This window comes from Mustela lutreola, chromosome 14 (assembly GCF_030435805.1).
Source record: "Mustela lutreola isolate mMusLut2 chromosome 14, mMusLut2.pri, whole genome shotgun sequence".
NCBI classification, from domain to species: domain Eukaryota; kingdom Metazoa; phylum Chordata; class Mammalia; order Carnivora; family Mustelidae; genus Mustela; species Mustela lutreola.
In genome coordinates this window covers 2,702,041-2,727,743 of record NC_081303.1, presented here as the reverse complement: position 1 = coordinate 2,727,743, position 25,703 = coordinate 2,702,041, and the positions used below count along the sequence as shown (strand labels likewise).

Sequence of the window (25,703 nt, the reverse complement as noted above, 5' to 3'; positions counted from 1 at the left end):
CTGGTCTTACATAGTTTGCTCACATGGCATTTGCTTGTCACTTCTCTGCTGATCCCCATTGTTTGTTTTTTGGGTTTTTTTGTTTTTTTGTTTTTGTTTTGCTTTTTTATTTTTATTTTTTATTTTTTTTATTTTTTATTTTCAGCATAACAGTATTCCTTGTTTTTGCACCAGCTTTTTAATTTTTTTTAACTCTCTCCTCACTGGGACTTTGTCTTGCACTTTCTAGCCCCCTGCTCCCACTCTGAACTCCATCTCTTCAACTTAGGGAGCCCTGAAAGCTTTGCTTAGATCCTCCCCTTAACTCCCTTCTATACTGTGGTCTGGGAACTCTCTCAAAGCAATAAATTAGGGCAGTCATTCGGGATTGCTTCATTTGTTTCCCATGTCTCGGGGATCACTATCCTTCATTGCCTGATGTACTGTGTCTTGATAACCATTCTTTCATATTTTATTTCATATCCTATTTGTTTGTTTTTGGTAGTTTTAGGAGGGAGCATAAAACCAGTCTCTGTTGTTCCGTTTTGGACAAAAGGGCAAGTCCCAGCACTGTTTTAAGTACTTTGCGTATATTAACTGTTTAAACCTTTCAACAACCTTGTGGAATAGTTTCAACTATTATTCCCATTTTGTGGATGAGCAAACTGAGGCATCGAGAGATTAAATTAGTTCCTAAACTTGCATAGCTTGTTATTAGTAGAGCTAGATTTCAAATTCAGGTGGTATGGACCCAGAATCTGTGGTCTTAACTACACTGCCATTCTGATTTTACAGCATTCCTTAATTTACAAAGAACTGTGCCAAACATTTCATTAAATTTTTATGTAGCTCATACAAGCAGAATGTGAATGATTGACAGCCCTTTACCTCACACCCACATGTTATTTGTATTTTCAAAGGAATATGATTATTCATCCAGAAGAATATTTACTAAGTTAAATACTGACAAAGAGAAATGAGAAATATTTCTGAAGTGTAACAAATTCTTTTTAGTCGCTAACTCATCCAATTTCACTCTACCTTGGAATTTTCTGGCGTGGTCTCCCTAAGTCGGTCCTGATTTTTGCCAACTTGTCTTACTCCATTCTTTAAATTGTTACGAATGGCCTAAAAGTTTTCCTTTTTTTCTAGGCTTTGTATCTATGCCATCAGGTACTAGGAAAGATGGCGGTTATTTGTATGTTAGAGTCTTTTAAAAATGAAGTCCTATATTTCGGCAATGGCTGTAGCAGCCTTTTTCTAGATATATCTCCTGAGGCAAGGGAAATAAAAACAAAAGTAAACTATTGAAACTACGTCAAAATTAGAAAATTCTGTACAACGAGGGAAATAATGAACAAAACTTAAAGGCAACCTACTGAATGGGAGAAGATATTGGCAAATGACATATTTGATAAAGGCTTAGTATCCAAAATATATAAAAAACTGAATGACTCAATGCCCCCCGAAAAACAAATAATTCCATTAAAAAAGTGGGCAGAAGATATAAACAGATATGTCTCCAATGAAAACATCCAGATGGCCAACAGACACATGAAAAGATGCTCAACATCACACATCATCAGGGAAATGCAAATCAAAACTGCAGTGAGATCACCTCACACTTGTCAGAATGGCTAAAATCAAAACCACAAGAAACAAGTGTTGGCAATGACGTGAAGAAAAAGACAGCCTCATGCACTGTTAGTGTGAATGCAAGCTGGTGTAGCCACTGTGGAAAACAGTATGAAATTCCTCACAAAGTTAAAAAATAGAACTACCGTACAGTCCAATAATCACACTAGTGGGTATTTACCCTAAAAACACAAAAAACACATTAATTTAGAGGGATACATGCACCCCTATGTTTTTGCCAGCATTTATTTTTTTACAATAGCCTAGTTATGGAAGCAGCCCAAGGGTCCATCAGTAGATGAATGGATAAAGGAAAGGTGGTATATATATATACAATGGAATATTATTCAGCCATAAAAGAATGGAATCTTGCCATTTTCAACAACATGGATGGAGCTAGAGAGTATAATGCTAAGTGAAACAATCATTCAGAGAAAGACAAATACCACATGATCTCACTCATATGTGGCATGTAAGAAACAAAACAAATGAGCAAAGATCAAAAGAGAGACAAACCAAGAAACAGACGCTTAACTATAGAGAACAAAATGATGGTTATCGGAAGGGAGGTAGGCGGGGTCTGGGTGAAGCAGGTGGTGGGGATTAAGAGTGCACTTACCGTGATAAGCACTGAGTAGTGTATAGAATCATTGAATCACTATAGTATAATTGAAACTAGCATAACACTGTGTGCTAACTAATCAGGAATTTAAAAAACTTAATAAAAAATGAAGTGACATGAGTAATTTCACACCTTGCATTTTCCTTTGGGAAGCATTCAGAGCTCCTATCTGCTTTTGGATTCCAATTTATTACTTTATATTAGAATTTTTTGTCTGTCTCCAAGTACATAACTATTAGGCCGTTAGGAGAGGTATGTGGGAAAGTATTTTTGTTTACAGCTACATGACAACTAGAGCAGTGCCTGAGGTGGTGGCTCAGGTGTTGTTGAATAGATGAGTGACCACGTGGAGGGATCAGGGCACGCTGCGACCAGCTGGAGGAACAAAAGGGATCTGGGCAGAGCGACAACAGCGGCAGACCGCATACTCACCGCGGAGTGCGGAGTGCGTACCTGGCGCACAGGCAGTGAGTCTTGAGTACATGATGTTCTGGCTTTGGGATGTCTTTTCTACTTACATTTGAATACAGTTGTGTTTTGATTTCACAATTCATCATACTTAAATCATACTGATTCTAAGATGATACCGGGAAACTGAGTTTCTCCTTCTTTTCCATAGGCCATCTCTACTGGAACTTTAAATATGTGTCTCAGTGAAGAGGCAGTTCCTTTTAACTGCCCTAGTATTTCAAGCAATTTTTAAAAGTGAAAATGCATTAAAAGCATTGATGTGAATTGCTGTGCAAAATAGCTCTCCTGTTTAAGAGTTTCCATCAGTCCTCAGTTTAATTACTACGTTATTTTGCCAGCTTCCTCCAGAAATCATTGACTGAATGAAGTCATTTCATAGGATATTTACAAACATTGGACTTGTAAAGGGGGTGTCTGTCAATTCCCCTTTGGCTTGGAAATGACTGAGGCCAAGCCAGCAGTACACAACTGCTATTTTGGGCTTAGCATATTTTCATAGTCACCAGCTCAGGAAGATCCTGGGAAGAAAACACAGGAAGGTAAAATGTTTGGTTTTTACACTCAGTCCTGGTTTTATAATCTGGACTATAAGTTTACTTGAAAAATGAGAGGGTAAGGCTTTATTTGGTCGAAGACACAGTGGTTGGATAGTGATTTGTGTGGGTGTGGTTGTTAGCGTATCTTGTTAAATATGAATAGTCTGGAAGAAATGTGCAGTTTTGAGCATCAGTAGTCAAAGCTTAAATGTTGGCTTCTCATTCATGGTAAAAATGAATTACCAAAGTCAGTCTGTGAATATTACCAATTTAATAGTCACAATAAAGTTTTTGTTTTGGATTCAATGATAAGATTTGATTGTGAAGGCATAATGTCAAACTAGAGATCAGACGAGAGGAAGATCAGGCTGGAAATTACTCAGCCTATGGGAAATTCCAAGAGACAAGACCAATATAAATGAAGCTTGTGAAGAATGAGGTAGAATGTCAGATCGCAGTACTGCACGTTCAAGTTTAACTGTGGCAGCCCCACTCATGGGAAAAAAAAAATCGATACAGAAACTTCACATGGTCCTCAGAAGGAATTCCATCCGTGGCAATATGTACAGCGTGTTGCGTTCAGAGTGGGTTCACAGTGGGAAATGCGGAGAGGCGGGAGGGCGGAAGTAAGACTATCAGGTAAGGTGCTTATTTACCCAGATAGTAGATACGGGAAATGTCTAACGAGGAATGCTAAGAAGTGAGATGGTTGAAGTTCATGCAATTATGAAGAGTATAGAAATAATGGATCTAGATTTAGTTCTTATTTGGATATACATTTTAGCCTCAGAGGAGGATGAATCTCTCTCTCTCAAAGGTGACCCCAGAGTAATTCAAAGTGCATTTTAGTCTGTCACATCATTAGCATGTTAAGTTCAACTGTTTCAATCCCAACTTACTAATTTGGTGAGAACCCACTGGGCTGTTTTCATCGGCTATGGCAGCAGCGAGTTTTGCAAGACACAAAGCCTGTACAGGGTTTGTGTGTGTGGGGGGGGGGGAGGGCTTCCTTAGGAAAAAAATAATAAATCCACACTTACCCGCATCCCTCGAGAAAGCAGAAGGCCTTCGAGTTTGATCTTTTGTAGCTTCAAGTTGATGCTTCTAGTCGACAAATTTCATTTCTTTTATGTAGGATGAAAAGCTTCTTGTAAGTGAAGAGCAGCTAGAAGGTCAGGGTGGTGGAAAGAGGAGTGGGTTCGATTGAAAAGCTGCGTTCTAGCCCAGGCTGCGGCGCACGCCCCGTTTCTCCTGCGCTGGGTGCAGCAGGGTAGAAGACGCTACGGAAGTAGCTGTGAGCACAGAGGATCTGTGCTTTGGGAGTAAAGTATCCCAAGCCCAGTCGGAATTTAGGAGATAGTATGCACCCTACTCTCCTCGCCTTAGTGAGACACCAGACTTCGATATGTAAATGGCTCTGAGAGATGCTGCTGTCTGAAAACACGCGCATCACACACACCCAGGCTGACTTCATTTATTCCAGTTTTTAGCTCTTTTCTTTTTCAATGTGTGTAACACGGAGTAACATCACCTGGAACATTTGGGGCCATGCTGCTACGAGGAATTCTCTCTCTCAGCCTCCTTAACTGTCATCTGCGTTCTCAGGCTTTCCCCTGTGGCCAAGTGGGGACTGTGTTATCCAGACTTGCACACTGGGACTCGGTCCGCGGCTCCTACTAAGTGGCGCCCCCCATCAAGCCGATGGTGGGGACCGGATGCGGACACGTGCTTTACTGGGAAGGGGGAGCCCGGGCTTGTCTGAGCAGACCATCTGGAAGCATCCTCCAGGCACCTCGGACGGGCTCTGTCTGCGTCACGGCGCTGCCGCCTGCGTGGGTGCGTGGAGGCCACTGCACTGGACCCTGTGTACCACCCAGGTGGCCTGAGCAGCAGTTGGAGGGCCAAGCCAGAGGGAGACTCTACCCCTTCCTCAGGGTATTTCTGGATGTGGAAGCCTGAAAAGAGGCCTTTTTGCCAACTAAGGCTTGAAATCCAAACTTAATGTCAGAGCCACCACACCTTTTTAAAGGTAATTGCCACTTACCAAACATTTCTGAGTTCCTCATAAATTGGTCCCCTCGGCCCCTTAATCCTTTTAGTAACTCTTCTCTGAACTTGGTCCAAATATTCTACAATCTGGGGAACGAGGGGCTCTGGAGGGAATGCAGTGTCCAGGGGCAGTAACCTTGCCAGGGCGCTTGGTGTGGCAGGAGGGAACAAGAGAAAGATGACAACCACCCGTGTCGCTTCGGCGCTCGTAGACATTTGGCGGCTTTCCAACAAACAATTACACTCATGGTAAGCGTGCAGGCGAGGAGACTGGAAATTGCCCCTTCCTTGATTGAGGTGGAAGAGGAGCCAGTGGCCTGGCTTGAAAAGCAAGTACTGAGTATGTGGGAAGTTGAAGAAATCCTTCACTTTCCATACTCGACAGGAGAAATGACATTTAGCCATACTTGACAACAAGAAATCATCTAAGGGGGTGCCTGGGTGGCTCAGTTGGTTGAGCGTCTGCCTTCAGCTCAGGTCATGATCCCAGAGTCCTGGGATGGAGTCCCGCATCAGGCTCCCAGCTCCATGGAGAGTCTGCTTCTCCCTCTGACCTCCCCTCTCATGCTCTCTCTCTCTCTGAAATAAATAAAATCTTTAAAAAGAAAAAGAAATCATCTAAGGCCAAGGCTGAGAGGTTCTTAGAGGGATATTTTGAAGCAAGGTTAAGGCCTAATCTGACAGTTACTGTTGTTCTAGCGTCTCTCAGTATTAACATCAAATTTGTGTAAATAAGATCATTAAAGCAGTGTTCATTATTTTTGTTTTCTCATTTTTGGGTAGATCTCAGGGGAAATCTGATAAAATCTAGAAGTCACTTGAAGTTGAGCAACTTTCTCAGGATCAAACAAATGAGTAATTGGAAGAGTCAGAATTATACCCCAAGTATGGATGGTTTCAAGCCCTGTACTTTTCACTTGCGGCTAAGCAAGCCAAACAAAAACACTCCTACCTCCATATCCTTTTTCTAACACTGGTGCAGGAAGTGAGATGTTAACACTTTCTGACAAGTCTGTTGGCTTTTAAATGAGTTACTGTATCATTTGTGTCCATAGTTTTGTTGTTGTTGTTTTTTTTTTTATCTTGTAGTCATTAGTTTACTTTTCTTGGATAACTTTCTCTTATACCAAAAAAATGAAATTCCAAAGACTTAAGCATCTGGTACTATGGTAAAAGTAAGTTATGTCAAATTTTGTTGGGGTTCTGGGAGACCCTAACAAGGATACTGGTGAAACGTTGTTAAGGTTTAAGTGCAAAAGTCAATAATAAATTCCTGAAAAATATAGGGTACTCTTATTTCTTGATATCTGGGACATTTAAACAACTATTTAACAATCTGATTCTAAGGCTAATTAAACATATGTAAAATGGGCCACCCTAAGAAATACATAAAATTACTCATGCAGGAAAGTACGTATCTCTATGGCAAACTAATGTTTGGACCACATTTAAAATGCATAAATATTGCCATAAAATAAAACTGGGCAAGGAGAACCATACCAGCAGGAGTATAATATTTAATGGCAAATATGCATATTATTGTAGCAGTTTAAATACACTTTTTATAATCAGAAATGCTTAAGATTTCAACTGAAATGCCATTATTTCTCACAACCCTGGAAGATTGCTTGCTATTAAGATTCTCAATTCACCATCTCTGATGGTGGGGAGGGGTGGCCGTTAAGCTCCCAATATTGGGTTGGGCTTGGGTTCTAAGCAAGCTTTAGTGTAGATTTCTCCCTGACCACTGCAGGGTGGCTGCTTCATTAAGGAGCCACTAATCAAGTGAGGGTTTTTAGGGGCTCGAATACTAACTACATGGAATACTACCAGAACTATACTTTCCTTCTCAGACCTAACAACCCTTTGCACCAGCCCTATCCAGCTTTGGAGGCTGGGTTCTGGAGATCTTTGAACACAGCTGGACTCTCAGGTAGTTTGGTCTTTGGGGGCTGGTATACCTAAAATAACTTCGAATAGTTAAATCTGACCACGTGTGAAATGGCAGTTGCCTTTTAATTTTAATGGAATATTTTAGAGCATTTTTATGGAAAAGCTCTTAAAGTTCGTTTTTTCACTACCTTAATGAAAGGGGAAAATGTGTTGCTGTTGCTGTTATTTTTTATAATAAATTTAAAGCAGTTCCTGCAAATCTTAACAAGTAGAATCAAATATTTAATGCTTTTGGCAAAACCCCTTTATAAAATTTCCAGAACAAAATAAAATATTCTGAATTTAAACTTCTTTGAATAAAACAGACTGGATTTCGAAGAGTACTTACATCATGTATCAACATTTCCAAGTTAATTTAGTATGTGGAACCAAACCACATCATTTCCACAATAGTTACTGTTGCATCTGAAAAGATTTGTGCTCAGACTTTTAACCCAGAACAGAAATATCATGACTATGATATTCCAGATAGAAATATATTTGTTCTTTTTTATACCACATTTCTTTTATATATGCAAATCAGTGTATCTTATACTTGCTTTTTACTTTGTAAAAGCTGCATCTTAAAAGAGTAAGATGGGTACTCTTAACTTTGGGACTTTGCAAAGAGGCTGGTTCTTTTGGACAAGAGGTAGTGATGAGCTGGTAATTTTTAACAAAAAGCTCTCCAGGAAAAAAAAAAAAAAAAGTCAACAACCACCTCCATTGGATGATTTCTAATAGTGTAAGTGTGAAACATGGAGGTAAGAACAGGTGTGTAAATCACCTCTTGCCAGTCCACGCCAGCCTCCTGCAGCAAACCATTGATGATGGGTTCCTTTGTATTTGCTAAACAAGCAGTATGGAAGCTATCAGTTATAAAAGCCTTTGTTAATGGTAAAAATCGGTTTAACTGGGTAAGATGGACTAGTAAATTGCTGTGGGCATAGACACCTGGGCCCAGGTTTCAACAGGACTTAGTAATTTTTCAGATGGATCATTCTGAGAAAATGCCTACTAATAAACTATCTGTTATATGGTCTGATGAAAGGAATGGAAATAGAAAAAGTCAAAGAAGTAGTTTTTTTATTTATGTCATCTGTTATTCATAAAGGATCTGACTGTTCTGTTCTGAATGAGCTTTGAGCTGAATGAGCAAAACAACCATCATCATTTGTAGGATAGGATGCTAATAGAATTCTGAGAAAGATGTCTTCCAGGGAATTATTTTATTAAAATGGTCGTAGCTAACATTTATTGTGGAAGCCTCTATTCCAAGAGATTCTCGTGCATTATCTTACTGAAGCCTCACAACAACCTTTTTTATTCCCCCCACTCCCATTTCACAGGTGAGAAAACTGAACACAAACAATTGTAGTCACTCGTCCAGGTTGCCACACCTGCTCGCTGGGATCAACCCAGGCGGTCGGCCTCACGGGTTTGTGCTCTTAGTAACGCACTCTTACAAGCCAGGTGTTGGTTTTGCTTTGTTTTGCTTGAAAGAAGCCTACTCATTACTATAGTTAGCTGGTCACTTTGAATGTTTCAAGTTCTGCTTTCTTTCCACATATGTGCTTAAGAGCTACGGTGAAGCTATCATTGATTTTCAGAAGAGTAGTCAGTCTGAAAACCATCTTAAGGTTAGGACAGTTCTGGGCTAGTAATCTTTGGATTACATTAATAAGATGGAGATTAAATAGTAATGAGTTAAACCGTATCCTTGTCTTTAGTTAATTGAAATCACCCATCAGACTATAAATGTATATTCTTTCTATCCCTGCCTGGGATATATATATATATATATATCATATATATATAACCTAAAATTCAACATATATACACACACATATATGTGAACATGGACATACACACACATGTGCAAATATATACATGATCTTTTTAAAAGAAATAAAGAAATCCAAATTGAGGGAACATAAGGATAGGAAAAATAAAATGGAGCCAAGAATGCTGACAGGACATGGAAACCACATTTCAAGATATTATACTTTCTAGAGCTGCATTATGATTTTGGGTCTGAAACATTTTAGGGCCAAAGCAGGGGAGGAAAATAATATGGGGTGCCTATGTTATCCCGATTGAAAATTATTTATATACATTTATAATCACATAGTGATAACAACCTTACTGTTAACATCCAGAATTAATCTGCATCTAAGAATCTCTGCCATCTCGCAGAGCACACACATCCCTTAGCAGAATTTTTCAACACCACACCATCAACTTCCATTTTAAGATCTTTTAGAATCCTTTTCATTGATTGGGTGTATTTGTATACTCTCCTATCATTGTGGTTTTGATTCCTGATTCCTTAGGAATCAATTGCTAAAACATTAGCAATTGACTTAACTTTAGGTTCAGTCATCAGTTGTTATTTGAATTTAACTGCAGACTTTACCTTTGGTTACAATTTTTTTCTTATATTATCTTCTTTCTTAAATTCAGTTTTTTAGTTTGTTATAGTACATTATTTTGTATTTTTTCATAAAGGCTGTATGTGTTCAACTCAGACTTTGCATATGATTATTTGTTCTGGTTTACATTTTTAAAAAATTTTTAAAATTTTCCTGGTTTTTAAAGGATGGTTTAATTTTTCATGTGAATTCTGATTGTTCCTGGTTAATTCAAAGTATTGTTCTGTTGTCTCCTGGCATCTGTTGTTACAGGTGAGAGGTCCAATGATGTTTTAATTTTTCTTTCCACCTGGTTATATTCTATTTCTTTCATAGTCTATTACAACTTCCTACTTAATGTTGGAGGCAACTCATTTTAATACAGTATGTCTAGATGTTACTGCTTGCCCTACTGAAGAGACTTTGTTCATCTGGCAGAAATTTTGTCTTGCTGTTCTTGTTTCTGCTACTTATTTTATTTTTTCCTTCTTCCTCTTTTTTTTTTTTTTTTACTTTAGCTTTCTTGAATACTTAATAGATGGACTTACTAGATGAATGGCAGAACGTTTAGATATATATATCTCACCTTTTCTCTCTTCCTTTTAATCTCTATTCTTGTCACTGAATTCTGATACTATCTTTTTGTTAAATAAAGATTTTATTTATTTATTTGACAGAGATCACAAGTAGGCAGAGAGGCAGGCAGAGAGAGAGTAAGGGAATCAGGCTCCCCGCTGAGCAGAGAGCCTGATGCGGGGCTCGATCCCAGGACCTTGAGATCATGACCTGAGCCGAAGGCAGAGGGTTCAATCCCTGAGCCCCCCGGGCGCCCCTGATACTGTCCTTTGGCTTATTCCTCCAGCTTACTATTTGAATCTGAGGTCTCAGTCATTCTGCAGTTCAGCTGCATTTTAATAATCGTAATAATTTCCAAAAACTCTGCTTCTTTTTCATCGCATCCTTTTTCAAAGTATTTTTTTTAATTTGACATATTTTCCTTATGAAACTATCTATAGTTTACAAACTGTGTTTTTCTGATGATTCTTTCCAATTCCTGCATTTTTTCTTCTTTAGAAATTAGCTCTCTTGTGGAATATTGCAGGTTTTTAAATTTTTTTATTTTATTTTATTTTTTCAGTGTTCCAAGATTCATGGTTAATGCGCCACACCCAGTGCTCCATGCGATCCGTGCCCTCCTTAATCCCCACCACCAGGCTCACCCATCCCCCCATCCCCCTCCCCTCCAAACCCTCAGTTTGTTCCTCAGAGTCCACAGTCTCTCATGGTTCGTCTCCCCCTCCGATTTCCCCCAACTCTCTTCTCTCCATCTCCCCGCGTCCTCCATGTTATTCCTTATGCTCCACAAATAAGTGAAACCATATGATGATTGACTCTCCCTGCTTGACTTATTTCACTCAGCATAATCTCTTCCAGTCTGTCCATGTTGAAACAAAAGTTGGGTATTCGTCCTTTCTGATGGCGGAGTAATACTCCACTGTATATATGGACCATATCTTCTTTATCTGTTCGTCCTTTGAAGGACATCGTGGTTCTTTCCACAGTTTGGCGATTGGGACCATTGCTGCTATGAACATTGGGGTACAGATGGCCCTTCTTTTCACGACATCTGTATCTTTGGGGTAAATACCCAGCAGTGCAATGGCAGGGTCATAGTGTAGCTCTATTTTTGATTTCTTGAGGACTCTCCACACAACATTGCAGTCTTAAAACAAGTGGTTGGCCTTCTCATGCCGTTGATACTTGGTTCCTGCTCATGCTTGCTGGTGAGTCTGCGGTCGGAGGTTTTTAACTTGAAGACCACAGACCAATGCAAATAGAATTCAGGATGTTGTGACTTTGTCACTGATAGACACCACACACATTTCCACATCACAGTAGTTTGTAAGTGTGAATTATAATCATCACTGCTTTGAAACTTTGGCTGTGTTCGGCCTGCTGGTAGATCCTATCATTTTATGTGTTAATAAAGATGCAAGTATATTTTTATAATTTAAAAATATTTTGATACTTTTCTTTCAATGTAATTGGTTTCACTTATAATAGTATAAATTTTCAAAACCTTATACATTTCAAAATATTATTCTGAGAAGGACTCCCTAGGCTTCATCTGACAAAGAAGTCCACATGCCATAAAGGAAGCTGAAACCCCCAGGCTAGGCCGATCACTGCTGCCTGCTGGGACGCATTTCACCAGCCTGGGGAATGATACTTGTCCCCTGCTAATTAGCCCATGAGCCCTGACTCTGTTGGCTGTGCAAAGGACGGGCATGACATAGGCAGGCTTGGGGGTAGGAGATACTTGTTTTCTTCTATGAGATCACCTAACCCTTACGATAGCATAGCCAAGGGCACATACCTCTCCCACAGCCCATTCTACCTATCCTGGATGAGAGCTCCCATTTTTATGGAAGACCAGTATTTGTGCTTTCTGCTTTGGGCAACACCAAAGTGGCTCTGTGTGTGGAGCTGGGGTCAGCTGCTCTATGCCCTTAATTACTTGTTCACTCAGGTTTATTCCTCCCAGCCCCTGCTGTCTCTGATTCACAAATTTAATCTAGGATTCTACTAAGTAAACTTAGATTTTCAGGAGAGTGTCTCCTTTATTTGTGTGGATTTAAGGGGTGTGTGGGTGTGTGGGTGTGTATCTTTTGGAATTTGCACTCAATCTGATTTCATCTGCCAGTTCATGGACACTGGTGATATCTTTCCTGGCACTTCAGTCTTACTGTGGATTTATTTTGACTTTCATGCTTTCTCTGATTTGGGGGAGGTAGAACAGATGAACAATTATATATAGTGGCTTTTTTTGAACCAAAAGTCTTGTCTTCTTTATGTTGGCCTAAGATAGGATTTAGAGTGTATAGCAATGGTCCTCAAACCTCAAACTGGCAGACCTCTTTTAAAGGAAAGCCGAAGTTTTTGCAGGATCCTAGCTAGAATTTACTGACTTTGCTTTAGAAACAGTGTTGCACCTTGAATCTTCACTGGGTTTGTACTTCCTTTTTAAAAACAAAAACAAAAACAACCCCAAAGATCCTTGTAAATTGGGCAGTGATCATCCTATAGTTCTTTTTTCTGACCCAGCACACCTCTCATCCAGAGGTTTTAGTGGTCTCTGTAGTTAAAATCACATTTTTTGCTGAGATACCTATATCAGACATTTATAACTGTTCTTTGTTGGGCTGCTGACTAGAAACAAATGTAGCAAAATCTTATGTGTGCTTTGATCCTGGTTACACTCTTGTTCTTCTGCAGGTGTCTTCTGTGTTGGAGACTTACCAGTACAGACCCAGGGCAAATCCCACTTGCGGGGACTGCCAACGATAAAATTCTGTATGCTAGGTTTTCCCACATCAGAAAAATCCAAGTGTTGATACTGACATAAACATTTAGGGATATTTCAGTTTGCACCAAAATAATTTGTCATCACTCAAATTTAGAGATGGAAGTCATGGTTCCTGCCTATATTTTTAGCTTATTAAGTGAAGTTTTACTTCTTAAACTTATTTAATTTCATTTTAGAATTAGCTCATAATGGAAATTCTTCATAATTTCAGTTTTTAAATCACATCAGAACTTTTTAAATAATGGAGAAGAATAATTTTGAGAAGATAGAGAATTGAAAAAAATCATCCCACCTCCCTCAGTTTTAAGTATAAAACTCAGAATCTCAAAAGATTAGTTCCATCTCAGGTTGGATCCCTAAATATGCAATATGATTGTGGGCAAGATAGGGCGGAGGTCATTGCTTGGTGCAGTAGGGAAATGAGCATGGCCTTACAGAGCTTTGGGCGTGTCAAGAAAGGGCTGGGGGAAAGGTCAAAATTTATTGAGGATTGTAAGTTTTGCTTAAATCTGATCTTTCAATGTGGGGAATTGACTAAGATCAGGCAAGCAGTCCAGAATTGGTAAAAAGATCAAGAGGAAGGTTTTGAAGCAAAGGATTCAAAGAATCCAGGGGCTATACCTGTCAGTCGGTGGTTTCCACGGAAGAATTGGTGGGTCCTTGGGGGAAATTCCTGTAGTGAACATTCATACCATTTCTTGGTTGGGCAGGACAGTCCTATGAAAGTTTAAAAAAGTGCTAATGAAGACTGAGGAATAGAAAAATCACATGAATGTAAGCATTAAGATGTGATTTCCTTCCTCAGTGCCCAAGCTGATATGTGGGTAGATGATTTTACTTCTCAAGATTCTCAAGATTTATCTGGGTTGTACAGCCCTGCATTTGCTCTGCGGTCAGATCTTTTCAGGGTCCTCCTGATTCTCTACTCCTCAATTTCACCTAAAGCAGGAATACCAGTGGTGTGCCTGGCACATTCTGAAGTCTTTGGATCATGGCATGAGACAGCGTGATTCTCCAAAGCCCACATCCAAGAGACAGAAGACCCAAGGTTCAGTTCATCCCCTCCCCAGCGTGGGCAGGGGCAGGACATGTGTGACTTTGTAAGCAGCAAGAGAGCTTTAGCTACGGAGAAACGAGGGCCTAGCGGTGGTAACATATAAGCAGTTTGTTTCCAGAGTGACCAGTGAGATTACCAGGATGGGAATAAAAACAAAGGCTCTTTAAGGGTGGCTTTCAGTTATCGCTTCAGTTCCACAGACTTTGTCAAGGCCCCAGCTACAGCCCTAAACAGCTGTCACAATGTGAGTAAGATGAGTAAGTCTCTCCTGTGACAAACACAGTCTTCCTACTCTTCTTCCTCCAAATACCTATCACCTTCCTACCTGGCATGTGAGATCCAAATGTCCATTCTATTACATTTTGCACGGAGACTCCTGTTAATGTACTATTTTCTGTCTTTAAGGTACTTCCAAAGGTGCATGATAGCCAAAGTTCCAGAGCACCCATCAGACTATTTTGTGCCAAGGTACTGAATTTGGGGTGGGGGAGGGAGGGAAGAGGCTGAGTAAGAGGAAAAAAAATTTTCAAAATCTTATTTCAGGGATACTCAAAGGATCTCTCTGCTTTCAAAACTTTCAGAGCAAGATAGGGTCCTTTGTTTTTTGTAGCTTGGAGTAACTTTCCTGCCAACCGCCCATCTAACCTCTGTCACTAGAAAGCTATGTGCTGGCAAACTGGCCTCCGCAGTTCAAGGTTGGAGAACCCCAGCCAACGCCCGAGGGCGGGACAGAACCCAGGCGCCAAGCAGTGTCCTCGGGCTGCTAATTTGCTGGACACACAGAGCCCTGTTCTGTAACCTCTCCTTAGGTTGTGGGTGAGTGGAACCCATTAACATTTAAAAATATTTGCAGAAATCAGAGGGGGAATAAGGTATTTCTGGAGGCCAGTACTCAGTGCACTTTCGTGTGTGCCAAAGTTTGCTGGCACGGCTCAGGCTGTGATAGAGAACATCTGGGCGACTGCTGCTGTAGCGTATAGTGGGGCGGAGGGCAGGGAACAAAGGGGGCTTGTGAGAGCATGTTCGAGGGGGGAAATGCTCTGCGCAAAGGCGGCCTTACTTAATGCCTATCCCAGGCTCAGCTGGGGGAGGGGACTGAAGACAGGAATGGAAGGTTTTGCCCTTCTGTTGCCTCACTGATGAATGCCGGAGACAGGAGCAGCACAGCACTAGGTAGTGGGGTGGCAGAGACTTTCATTTCCGCTGCTAGACAGGTATGTGCCAGAGTACGAAGATGCGGCTGGTCACCCCTGTTAGCCTCTTCATGCTGTCCTTCTCTTGGAGCCAAGCTTCTCTTGGAGCTGGGGGCAAGGGAGCAGGAAGTAGATTGGAGAGGAGGGAGGATTGGTAGACCGTTTCCAGTGCAGACAGATTTGTCATTGTTTCCTCCATTGCCAGTCCCATCCGTATGGAAACAAGATAAAATGAGTCGCACATCATGAATAGGTATATTTCAAACACAAAAGTGCTTTTATTGACTGAAGGTTAAGGTCAGACTGCTGAAAATCTGTTATTCGTGAGTAGAATTTTGGATTGGATTCTGATTTATGCCTGCCACACCTTACTGAGCGTGCACGTCTATGCAAGAGAAATCCATGTTTGGGCATTTATTAAGTCATGGAAGCCAAGAGTTGCTGATATATGATAGGAACCACTACAGTTCTTTATACGAGTGAATGAACCTCTACCCTCTTTACTGGTCATATACTAGTTTATGTGTAAGCTGGTCTGGGTGTTCTAATAAGTGTGATGTATATACTTCATTTCAAAGTCTTCCCTCTCTGCATGCTTTGTTCTTCAGGTCATTCTTACCTTAGTGCTCAGCTCTGAAAAATGAGTCCCACATTTTTAATATTGCGAAAAGCTTTCTGTCCTGTGGATTCATCTCAGAACCCAGACATAAAACTTAAAAGTGCTACAGGTTTTGTGATGGCAGGGATGTCAATACTGTTGGCCTGAGGATGCCAAGTTTCTGGAATCTTCATACTCCATTCATTTAACAAATATTTATCAACTGTGTACTTGCAGCGGACTCTAGGGTTATGATGTTCAACAAGATAGCTCCTCCTTTCCAGTGCTGGGGGTCCCAAATGATATACTTGATACTTCAAATAGTGAATTCTGGCTTGCTTGAAAATTGGTAGGCAAACATTATTCAATTCCCCTACTTGCTCTGGTGACTTTTATTTTATATTGACTTCTGCTATTTCAGATTGTTCACAACATTTTTAAACTTATACTGCTAAGATTGCCTGTTCTGCTGTCCAAAGACAGCTACTAAATTAAGGCTAGTCCATGACTTTGAATTTTAGGTGATCTGCTAACTATGATCTGTCTGTCTGTCTGCCTATATTTAGCCTAAAACAGATCACCTAGTGTCTTAAGAGGTTTGACTTTGGCAAAAAATAGTTTAAAAACTATTGTTAGTCCTAAGTTTGTTGAGAATTTGAGTTTACTTCAATTGTTTGTGTTAAGAATTATACTCTGCTACTCATGGCTTCACATTTCTAATTGCTTTTCAGTATTTTAAGATTTTTCTTTTACCCCTAAGTTTTTCTAAGACATTGCCCCTTTCCCTCTCTTGCATTTTCCAAGCAAAAGATCAGATCCATCAAATGGTAGGTTTATGGCCAGTTGCTCCAGGAGAAACCATTTTTCAAACTAAAATCACTACATATTACTTCAAATTCCTTCAGGCAGTCTCTCTCTGAAATATAATTCTCATAAACTATAAACCCCCTTATCTCAGAAGTGATAGGCATCTTGTGTTATGTAGAAATAAAATCTACAACTCAAGCTACAAAACAATAATCTTGACCAATTTTTAGTCTGATGGAAACACCAGAAAGATGCATATTAACCCTACATTTTGCCTCCAACCTTGCACAACTCTGTATCTGTCGGTAAGAAAGTGTGCCCCAGGTGAGCAGCTCCACTTCCGTTTGAGGTTAACTGGCATTCGTATGCAGGCATTGCCTCTGGTACGTATTGGATGTTCAGATGTTAAATAGAACTTACATTCTTGAAATCAAGACATCTTAAGGGTTGAGAAAATGGCTTATCAGTCTTAGTCATATCAGGGGTATGGAAGTTGATAGCAAAATCCTTAAAATACTGTCAGATATATCCGGCACATGTTAACTGAGAGTGAACCTACATATGCGTGTTTGTTTCTCTGATCTCCAAATTGTTATGTCACTTTTGTGTTATATGCAGACTCAGACAACCCCAAATGATTCATTAAGTCCCAAAGTAAATGTAGACATCATCGTTTTAAACCCAAGAGTAATTTTTTTGAATTTATTATTCTGAAGCAAATAACCGAGTTTTGATTAGAACCTTCAGAGGGTCTACTGGGATTTTGTTTCCTTGACCAGACTAACTAAAGTGAGTCCTTTGGAATTAACCCTCCATTGAAGGGCAGTGCTAGTGGTATAGGTCCATGTCCTGATTTCTTCCTTCATCCGTATCCAGTCACCAACGGCCTCTAACATTTGGTGTCTATTTCTCTTTGTCCCTCCAACTGGCTCATAGTGACCTGTTTCAGCTGGCAAGACACTGAAGGGACGAACACATCCAGTGGTCAGTCTTACGAAAGCAATGGCTTATACACATTGCCCATGGTTCCACAGCTGGTTTTCAAAGAGGTCTTCTGAGTTTGATGTCAGGGACCCACTGCCCATGGAGAATCTCGGGCATTAAGGCCACCTAGCACAGTAGTTGGTTCGTCCAAAGCTGTCCCCTGGGATAACACGTGCGCGTACAGCAGGAGAGTTTGGGGTTGCCCATCTGGACATGAGGGGGAGGATCGACCCAGCTGCTACAGATGATCCAAAAAGCTCTGTGTTTTTCGTGACTGATTTTATGACCCTATTTCATCCCATCCCTGGATGAGCTCAACTGTTTTGTCAGCCCTTCATCTGCATAGTGGCCCTGCTCTGCTGCTTCGGCCAATGAACGTGGTCTTGAAGCACCCTTCAAGCAGGAGTTGTGACACGTTTATTGAGCTGCTCAGACGTTTCTGTTACACAACGCCACAAACAACCTCACTGCTGTCTGAGATCTCAGCTTGAGCCCGTCCTTATTCTACCGCATTATCATCGCCCAGTCCCTGAGCAAGACCCGGGGAGTCTTAACCCACGTAATAGTCACCCCCAGCCCACTGTTGTCACGGTTCTGTCACCTCTAGCTTGCTTACTCCCTCTTTAATGTGAGCTCAGCCGTTGTTCTGTTCATGTAAGCTCAAGTGTCAGCTGGTAATTTTGGCAATATAAACAGGCACTCATTACCACAAACTGTCATTAATAACAAACTTCCCTGAAACATTCGGAAATTCAGCAGCAGGTATGATATTGGGACCTGCCAGGACTGGGGTTGTTCAGTGCTACGCAGATCATCTTGAACTACTCACTATTGCCCAGAGAGAGAGAGGAACTGTTTATCTTTTGTGTAAAATATTATTCAACTCAAAAAAATCTGACCTTTATGAGGAGCCACACTGAAGAAACAGGGTTGAAAACATGCTGAGCAGAAATCCCAGTGAGGCTGAGAGCGGCGGAGTGCGCTCAGACTCCGACTGTAGGCGACAGTGCCCCTGCTCTGACAGAAGAAAATGTGTGTCAGTGTTGTCTCAGCTAAGCGAAAGGTCATTTTCAAAAGCAATGCATAAAACTTCGTATAAAACTGACAACGGTAAAAATAATATTTGTTTTGCCATTTTCCTCTTTAAATGAGTGTAGGATTGGCGGCGTGTGAAGAGTGAATCCTCACCCGGGGATCTTGTTCCTCTGACTTAAGTTTATTCCCAAGAGACCAGATAGCAACAAAGGTCGGACATAGTCACTGCAATAAAATCTCTGGTGGAACCCCTTGAGCTAGTAACCCAATGTTTATAATCTGATTTTTTGGGCTTCATTTACCACAGAGGAGATTAAAGGCTTCAATTCATCTCTTTCCTGTAGCATGCCTCACGGGGAGAGTATGTTGTCCCTCGTGATGTTTAAAGAGTTCTCCAGCTGCTGGGTTTCTAAAGGTGTTTCTCAACCTTTTTATAACCTCTGCCCCTCTTTGATAAAGAAAAATCTCATGTTTCTCTGGAAATTATTTCATGCCCTGCCTGTTCATGGGGAAGACGGGAACGGGTGGGGGGAGGGGTGCTTCCACTTGTTTTCTGTTTTCTTTACCGGCCACAAAGATTACATCAAACTTCCTCCTGCAGCTTTTGAAAAATCTTTTTGTTTACTTGTTTTTAGATACGGAAAGATATGATATTGAACACGTTTTATCCAGTCCATGTATGCTCCACACCTCAGTTCTATTACCCTTCTCTGGATATGCAAGACTCTAGCAACGTGCTCTAATAAATGGAAATAGTATTGTTTCTCAAAATGTCAAGCTAAAACTAAAATTTTGAAGCACAGGATATGTTTTTAGCCCCTCTGAGGATAAAAATATGAATCTGGTTTATGTATACCTCAAAATTATAATCTATTTTTTTAGTTCTTTAGCCAATGGTTTTAGTACAAGATAGACAACAACCAATTTCAGAGAACAATGAAAACACTATCGTGTCATTTTACACTTATCCAGCCAAATGAAGGAATTCTTAGGGGACATCTTCAAACTGTTAGTAATCACCAACAAGTAATATTCTGATGAGTATTGTGCTTTTAGCACTTTTTGTCTTTGTTGGTAAATTTTTCAGTTGTCTGATGAGAATACATCTAGATATCTTTTACCCGTATCAAATCATCTATTATTAGCAAAATCTACTTTTAGTCTAGTTCTGAATTTGAATTACAAGGTTACTAATAATCAGCCATTTTACTTAGAAAACTAGAAGATTTAAATGGCGCTTCTGCACTGGTCATGCTGTCTGACTTCCGATGATAGGACACTGCTCCTTTCCGTGTAGTCCACATAATTTTTTGTAAAATCTTTTGGTTACATCTGTGATCCCCTGAAGCTACTTTTTTTTCTCATTTTTTTTTCTATGAGCCAAAAACCGTTAGGCATTCATCCCCCTGTGCCTCCCTAACGCACAGTGGTCTATTAAGATAGTCAGTGGTATCCCCATTTTCTAGATGAAGAGACCGAGATTCAGAGAGACTAAGTAACTTTCACAAGGTCAACCAGTTAGTAAGCAATAGAGCCAGAATTCAAACCCAGATCTGTCTGAGTCCACAGCCTGTGGTCTGCAGTGTGACTGCATCTAGTTTTCAGATGTGATACGTGACCCTTCTCCCAGCATTCTTTGGATCTTCACTGAATGACTTCTGGAGCCAGTTGCTTTATTTGATCTGTCTTGTCTGAACTTTTGATAAATATCTCATACCAACTTGGACAATATGCAGGTCACTTGCCGACGTTCCCAGTCTTCTGGTTTCCTTTGAGGACCCTGAGCTAGACTATTGCTAAGCAAGTCCCTGTTGGTATAGTTTGCTCAGACCAAATGCTATGGATGTCTTCTTTTATCCTGTACAGTCATTTTTCCCCCCTTGTGGAACTTCTCCTTTGAATTAGGAGAATAGGAATAGGCTAAAGTTTTTTCTAAACTTGAAAATTCAAGAAGTTGTCAATGGACATTAAAATACTGCTTTCTTTCCTGGGCTAGCAAAGTTTCCCCAAGACTACATTTTGACAATTCAGATTTCGCGTGCGAGAGGCACTGATGTCACAAGATGTGAGAATGGTGACCAGGCCCTGAGAGCACGTTTCCATCTCTGCAAATTGAGAAATGTACACAGGAATTTTGGAACCCAAGAAAGTATTGATGGCCGTGAAAGTTCCATATATTAAAATACACTATTTGGAGTTTCTTCAGTGAGGGCAACCAAATTTGAGGACCAACTTCATGTTTCTCAGATATCTTAATTCCTTGGCAACAATACCAGATCACTTGATAAAATTTGGCCCTGGAACTTTATGATGATGAAGATAGCTATCATTGCTATCCTCTAGAGCTAAAAAGTAAAATTACATGTGGCAATCTGGACTTTTTTTTTGCTCACAGTACTGGCAGAAAGTTAGTTGAGTTTCACAAAATATGCCCACTGAAATTCAGCCATTTCTGAAATGAGAGAGGGTGTCATTTTCATGTACTGAATGATGAATGTCCTCTGGAAAAGATGCAGACAGAATAAAAAAATGTTAACATAAAGAATCTGATACCCTAGTTAACAGCGAAGTTTAAGAAAATTTCCCAAAGAAGACATAAAGATGGCCAAAAGACATATGAAAAGATGCTCAACATCACTGATCATCAGGGAAATGCAAATAGAAACTACAGAGAGAGACGACCTCACACACGTCAGAATGGCTAAAATCAACAACAGGTGTTGATGAGGACATGGAGAAAGGGGAACCCTCTTGTGCTGTTGGTGGGAATGCAAAGTGGTATGGCCACTCTGGAAAACCATATGGAGGTTCCTCAAGAAGTTAAAAATAGAGCCACCCTACCCCCCAGCAATTACACTGCTAGGTATTTACCAGGATGTAAAAATTCTAATTCAAAGGGAGACCTGCACCATGACGTTTACAGCTCTATTATCTATAAAAGCCAAATTATGGAAACAACCTAAGTGTCCGTCGACTGATAGATGGATAAAGAAGATACGAGACATTTATATTTCATATATCTCACCAAAAAGTGAAATCTTGCCATTTGCAACCACATGGATGGAGCTACAGAATATTATGCTAAGTGAAGTCAGTCAGAGAAAGACAAATGCCGTGTGATTTCGCTCATATGTGGAATTTAAGAAACAAGACAAACAAGTGAAGAGAAAGAAATAGATTGAGAGAATCAAGAAACAGAGTCTTAACTACGGAGAATAAACTCATGGTTCCCGGAGGGGAGGTTTGTGAGGGGATGAGTGAAGTCTGTGATGGGGGTTAAGGAGTTCGTTGCAGTGATGAGCTCCAGGTGCTGTACGCGAGTTTTGAATCACTATATCGTACACCTGAAACTAATATTACACTGACAGTTAACTAACTGGAATTTAAATAAAAACTTTTACAAAGGTATTTAAGAAAATACAGGGACAAATAGAAACAATAAATTTTTTTTTTTTTTACAGTGTTTTTCCGGAGTGAAAGTTTTTTTTTTTTTTTTAATTTTTTATTTTTTATAAACATATATTTTTTATATACATATATTTTTATCCCCAGGTCTGTGAATCACCAGGTTTACACACTTCACAGCACTCACCAAATCACATACCCTCCCCAATGTCCATAATCCCACCCCCTTCTCCCCAACCCCCTCCCCCCGGCAACCCTCAGTTTGTTTTGTGAGATTAAGAGTCATTTATGGTTTGTCTCCCTCCCAATCCCATCTTGTTTCATTTATTCTTCTACCCACTTAAGCCTCCATGTTGCATCACCACTTCCTCATATCAGGGAGATCATATGATAGTTGTCTTTCTCTGCTTGACTTATTTCGCTAAGCATGATACGCTCTAGTTCCATCCACGTTGTTGCAAATGGCAAGATTTCATTTCTTTTGATGGCTGCATAGTATTCCATTGTGTATATATACCACATCTTCTTGATCCATTCATCTGTTGATGGACATCTAGGTTCTTTCCATAGTTTGGCTATTGTGGACATTGCTGCTATAAACATTCGGGTGCATGTGTCCCTTTGGATCACTACATTTGTATCTTTAGGGTAAATACCCAATAGTGCAATTGCTGGGTCATAGGGCAGTTCTATTTTCAACATTTTGAGGAACCTCCATGCAGAAACAATAAATTTTTAAGGGCCAGCATTTTAGGAATTCAAATATCTGATCCATGTTCTTCCACTTAAAACTAGGTAGTAAATGGAATGTTGGGTTGTATCAATGGAGTAATTCTATTTTTAGAAAGTTCAAATACTAAGCTTAAACTGAATTATAAGTTTAAACTGAAATATTTAAGGTAATTTTGCTCATAAATGCTAATGATATTTTTAAGTAGATGTCAATTATATGGAATTATTAAGTAACGGTCCGAGTGATTCTGTATAAATTTCTAAATCACATTTATCTTGTTTGTTAATATAGGAAAGGTTAGTTTCAGGAAGGATTTTCCCTATAGAAATTGGGAACAAAGGAATAAGGAAAATAAGTTTAATACTAATTAGAAGTTATTTGTTCAGTTCTGACATTTGGAAATGTAATCAAATTATTTTTTCCAACCAACTCTATATTTCTAAATTCTTCCTAGATCTAATACTACGTTGCAGAGGGACATTGCTTTTTTCCAAAGGGTAGATTTATTATTTTGAAAATATATTATAGCCTTCTGGAAGAAGCCCTACTAGGGAGCATCCCTGTTATACACAATCTTAAGTTATTTTGACTTTATTATAATGGAAGTATTTAGGCTCATTTCAATGTTATTCATGTGTGTTAGGACCTGGGAAAGATACACAGTTCATCCCCATCCTTAAGCTCCCAGGAGATGCCATCTGGTTGGAACCCTCCATTTGTGAATCGTCCCATTCGCCTTTTACAATGGATGCTACATGCTTCATCTTCATTTTATTCTAATAATTCTATGAAACAGGGCAGATGAGAAAACTCAGCACAGAGAACTTGTAGAATCATTTTATTATATAACAGTTGTTGTGGGAATCAATCCTAGATCCAGGTTCTTCTGATCCAAACCAGAGGACAGAAATCGCAAGCAGGAGTCTGGAGGACGAGTCTAGTCCTGGTCGTCCAGTTACCAGCTGTGCAGCCGTGGGTCAGTCGCTAGCCTCCGGGCCTTCGCTGTCCCATACTGTGCGACAACTGGGGTGGGGCAGGTGACCTCTAATCCTCCTCCTAGCTCCACACATCCCAGGCGGTTTCCCTAAGGACAGTAATGGGACAACCCGGGGCAAAGTCATGCTGTTTAGAGGCATAGTTTCCTCCTCAACTCTCTTTTCCTGGGTTCATAGTCTCATTTCTTTCTGGGAAGCCAGCGAGAACTGAGTTTTTCTGAAGATGTGCCATTTCTCCTTCCTTCCTGATGCACTTCACTCTAGGTCCGCGCTTCCGGCATCTTTTTTAACGACCGGCCGCTGTGCTCCCCATCCCGAGGAGTCTCTCTCAGAAGCGCATCCTGCTTCTCGGAACACGCGGAAAGCTCTCTGGGCATCGGAAAACCCCGAGTTCTCTCCGGCGGTGGCACTTGCTCTCACGGGACGCACTGCAAGGACTGAACATCGCTTCCACCTCATCCCCATGACCTCATTAAGACCCTCCAGTTGCACCAGCCGTGGAGCGTTGGGAATTTGAGGCATGTCAGGTTTAAGACTAAGGAAATCAGGTCCGCTCTTGAATTAAGACTTCTTTCCACACACTGTTCATACCATTTCCCACCATCATTTTTCTTTTATCTTTTTTTAAAAAAAGATTTTATTTATTTATTTGACAGAGAGACAGATCACAAGCAGGCAGAGAGAGAGAGAGAGAGGAGGAAGCAGGCTCCCTGCAGAGCAGAGAGCCCGATGCGGGGCTCGATCCCAGGACCCTGAGATCATGACCTGAGCTGAAGGCAGCGGCTTAACCCACTGAGCCACCCAGGCGCCCCTCCCACCAGAATTTTTCAATATTTTTCTTAACCTGCTTAGCTGAATGTGCCCCAGCCCCTGACAAAGGCCACCGTCAGCCTCAGCTGTCACCGCTGAGCGACGGAATGGGTGACCCCAGCCCATCCTGGCCTCACAGTCCCTCCCTGCCGCATCGGCTGCAGAGTGGACTTGTGGCAAGTGGAAGAAAGTCAAAATTTATCGTTTGCACCAAAGGCTGCAAGTTTACGGGGTGGCCGGGGGCGTTGCTCAGGAGCAGCCGAGTTTTCTTCCGAGGTTGTGTCTCTGGTTGCCGACGACGCGGGGCGCAGCGCAGCCGCTCGCCGGTCCAGCACCTCGGGCAGGTCCGCGGGCTCCCAGCCGGCTCGCGCGGTGTCGGTGATGCCCAGGCCGGACTCCCGGGCTCCCTGCGGAGTCTCCTCCCCGCGAGGGAAGGCGGCGGCCGGTGCGGCTGCCTGCAGGCCAGGCTCCGGCTGTGTTTTCTTTTCAGTGTGCCCTGGACGTCCAGGAAGGGGTCCGTGTCCGCGAGATGCCGCTTCCATCTGCTTCGAGAAGCAAACTGCAGAGCACGCGCCCCAGTTTCTGGTTCCGGGCATTCCTCGGCCGGGCTCGTGCGCGTCCCCCCCCACCCCCCGGCCCCGACGTGGTGCCCACGCGCGTCTGCACCGGGCGAGTCCTCCGTGTCGGCGGCGGCCGGTCCCCCGCGGCCCACCCCGGGCGCGCCGTCCCGAGCCCCGAGGCGGTGGCGGGGTGCAGAAAGCTGGGGCGACCCGCGCGGGCACGACCGCAGACGCGGGGCTGGTGCGCGGGCGGACGGGCGCGGCCGAGGAAACAGAACCTGCGCAGGACCCGCGGCAGGTCCCCGTCTCGGCCTCCCGGCGCGCCGGGCCTGAGGGAGCCTTCCGGCCGCCCTGTTCCGCGACGCCTTCTTCTGGGCGACGTTTCCTGCGGCGTCCGCGGGCCTCCGCCTCAAGGTGACCTTGACCGCACGGTGCGGTGACCCCGACGTCGGCGCGCTCCGGCCAACGAGTGGCTGCGGACGCCGCGCGTCCCGCCCCTGGGGACAGCGGTCCGGGGGCCGCGG

The 25,703-nt window shown here is 41.7% G+C and overlaps 1 protein-coding gene across 1 annotated transcript; it reads left to right on the top strand.

Moving 5' to 3' along the window:
- Window positions 1–14,812: 14,812 nt before the first annotated feature.
- On the top strand, window positions 14,813–25,512 carry LOC131815204 (uncharacterized). Its single transcript, XM_059146897.1, has 2 exons — window positions 14,813–14,875; window positions 24,074–25,512. Exon 2 carries the CDS (start codon window positions 24,727–24,729, stop codon window positions 25,510–25,512), a length of 786 nt encoding a protein of 261 aa, XP_059002880.1. The 5' UTR covers window positions 14,813–14,875; window positions 24,074–24,726.
- Window positions 25,513–25,703: the final 191 nt, after the last annotated feature.

Coding starts and splice junctions, on each gene's coding strand:
- LOC131815204 (XM_059146897.1), top strand. CDS start 24,727: ATGGGTGACCCCAGCCCATCCTGGCCTCACAGTCCCTCCCTGCCGCAT.